The sequence below is a fragment of the Egretta garzetta genome, unplaced genomic scaffold (assembly GCF_000687185.1).
Source record: "Egretta garzetta isolate BGI_Z169 unplaced genomic scaffold, ASM68718v1 scaffold108, whole genome shotgun sequence".
NCBI classification, from domain to species: domain Eukaryota; kingdom Metazoa; phylum Chordata; class Aves; order Pelecaniformes; family Ardeidae; genus Egretta; species Egretta garzetta.
This window is the reverse complement of record NW_009260614.1, coordinates 4733197-4735438: the sequence shown is the minus strand read 5'-3', so window position 1 is coordinate 4735438 and position 2242 is coordinate 4733197. Positions and strand designations below refer to the sequence as shown.

Genomic DNA, 2242 nt, shown 5'->3' with positions numbered 1-2242 from the left:
CCCCATTGCCTAGTGTCTGGAGATTCGCCTCCTGCCTTTATCACTAGGTATGTGTGTCCTCTTAGTTTAGAATGTGTAGAGTAACTGATGCCTGTTTGGAGAGTAAGCTGAAAGAAGCAGACACTGTCCACCTGACAGTAGCACAATATGAGTACAGAAAGGCCATCTCAGCCAAATTTATGCTGTAGCTGACATTAGCTTTTTCTCAGCAGTAGATTCATCATCTCTGCTTTTTAACCTCCCCCTCCTCACTTTAAAATGCAGATTCAGTGTTGGTTGAAATAAATTCTGAAATAACTAAGAAACCTAAAAGTCTTCCATTATCCCAAAACCTTTATGGCAAAAGTTTTCTTCAGAGATCCTTCTGCTGGTTTGCAAACATTGTTCGCTCTTCAGGCCACCTTTGAGTGCTGGGTTCTCCTGCCCTGCCTGCAGTACTGCTAGTTACTGCTGCCTGGGACCTGGAGAGAAGTCACCTCCTCCCTTGAGGTAGGCAAAAAAAAGCATTGGAAGAACAATGTCTGTGGGGCCCTGCCAAGCTGTGCTGGCATTCAGGTAGCTGGAACTGGCTGTGTTCCATTACAAGGGAGCCACTGGGTTCATCTCGGTTCTATAATCATCTCCATTGTAATCCAATAAAGCCTTGGGAAGGTTCTTAAAGAGCTTTTTGTTTATAAGGGAAACAAAGGTTGATATGAAAAGACTCCCAATCCTAATATTGCATAGCTGACCAAAATCGTGTTTGATCTTGCTTTGTGGAATTTAATGTTTTCATAACAGTTTTGTTATTAGTATGTAAATTGACTACATATCTGGCTGTAATTTTGAGACATTAATGTAAGTGCTGTCAAATCTCATTGTAGAAAGGTCCTTTGTAAATGCACTGTTACATGCATAGAGATTTGGAATGTGACTGAATCCCAGTAGGCCTAGCCTGGCCAATGGAGCTAGAGCAGGGCTTGAGAACTGTGCACTGTCTCCGTAACATCAGGATCCCAAACAATGAACAAATCTGCCCTGTACAGGACTCAGCTCATACTGTGGTACTAAGATCTGACTTCATCTGCTCATGTATTGTGGTAGGAGTTTTCCCACGGTTAATATTTTTCTGTATTATTATGAAAATTGCTTTTAAAGGGAATTGAGAGGTAAATTCATGCATTCATGTGTGCAGGTATAATTTTCTTTTCAGAATTTAATGTGTTGGGCAGTAGGCTTGAAACTGATGTAAAAAGGATGAAGGTAACCATTTCTGAATGCACTGGCTTCAAGCTGGCTATTTAATTCCACTGGAATGTACCCTACTAAGTAGCCTGACTTTTTTCTGTCCTCATTCCTTTTTTTCAGAGCACCTTGCATCCCTCTGTTCCTAATGAAGGTGGTCTGAGCAGCTGTGTGTTCAACACTCAAGAAAATCAGGCCATTCACTTAAAGACTTAATTATGGGTTTGGGACCCTAATCTGAGGCACCTAATTTTTGAAATCTTGGTTGTAGGCATTTTATTCAGGAATATCTCTATCCTGCTAAATGAAAACACCACTTAAAGATAAGCAGGTCTGCGAGTACTTCTTAATCTTCACTCTCTTGCAGCTGTTAACTTCTTCATAGCTTTTTGCCTTTACCATTTACATTTTCAGTGAATGATCTTGTTCTTTGTGTGTATTGGCAACCCAACGCAGAGGAGATGTCACGGAACTGGTGTGTCAGAGCTGGGAGCAGGCAGAGCTGTAGCAGAAGAGGGCATAAAGTGGAAAAGGACACCCGAGCTCCTGCTGAGAATATTTCCTCAGTAAAACCAGGTGAAAAGTTGTTTCTTCAACCTGTTTGGACAACTCTGTGGATTCATCCGGTAGTGGAATAAAATGCGGATCACAGTATGAAGAGACAGACTCCCCATCTCTGATTTTTAAGAGCCGTGCAGGAAGACAGCCTTGTGGTGTGGTGTAAGAGGTACGTTACGTGAGTGTGAACACAGAGGTGGAGAGGAGAGGTGATTGATGAAAAATGCTGGTTAAGAAACCCAGTTCTTTTTATAGTAAATGTATTAGTCTGGGTTTTGTATTAGGAATGACTAGAGATGGTTCACCTAGAGGATGGTCAATGGCAGCTGGATAGCGTTTAAGCAATATCTTATCCTAGAAAATTACGTTCCTGATCTGATTTTTACTACAAAAGCCTCTGCAAGCCTCAGTCTCTCTTAGTTGTCCTTCCAATTAATCTGGGTAACCAAGGGTAATTCAA

At 41.5% G+C, this 2242-nt stretch overlaps 1 protein-coding gene across 1 annotated transcript in view; it reads left to right on the top strand.

The window, feature by feature from the left end:
* LOC104131781 (protein spinster homolog 3) overlaps window positions 1–1945 on the top strand; it is a 50530-nt gene extending 48585 nt beyond the window's left edge. Inside the window, exon 11 of the mRNA XM_035900647.1 lies at window positions 1681–1945. Within this exon, the coding sequence (XP_035756540.1) occupies window positions 1681–1794 (114 nt within the window). The 3' untranslated portion in view covers window positions 1795–1945. The remainder of the gene's footprint in view (window positions 1–1680) is intronic.
* Window positions 1946–2242: the final 297 nt, after the last annotated feature.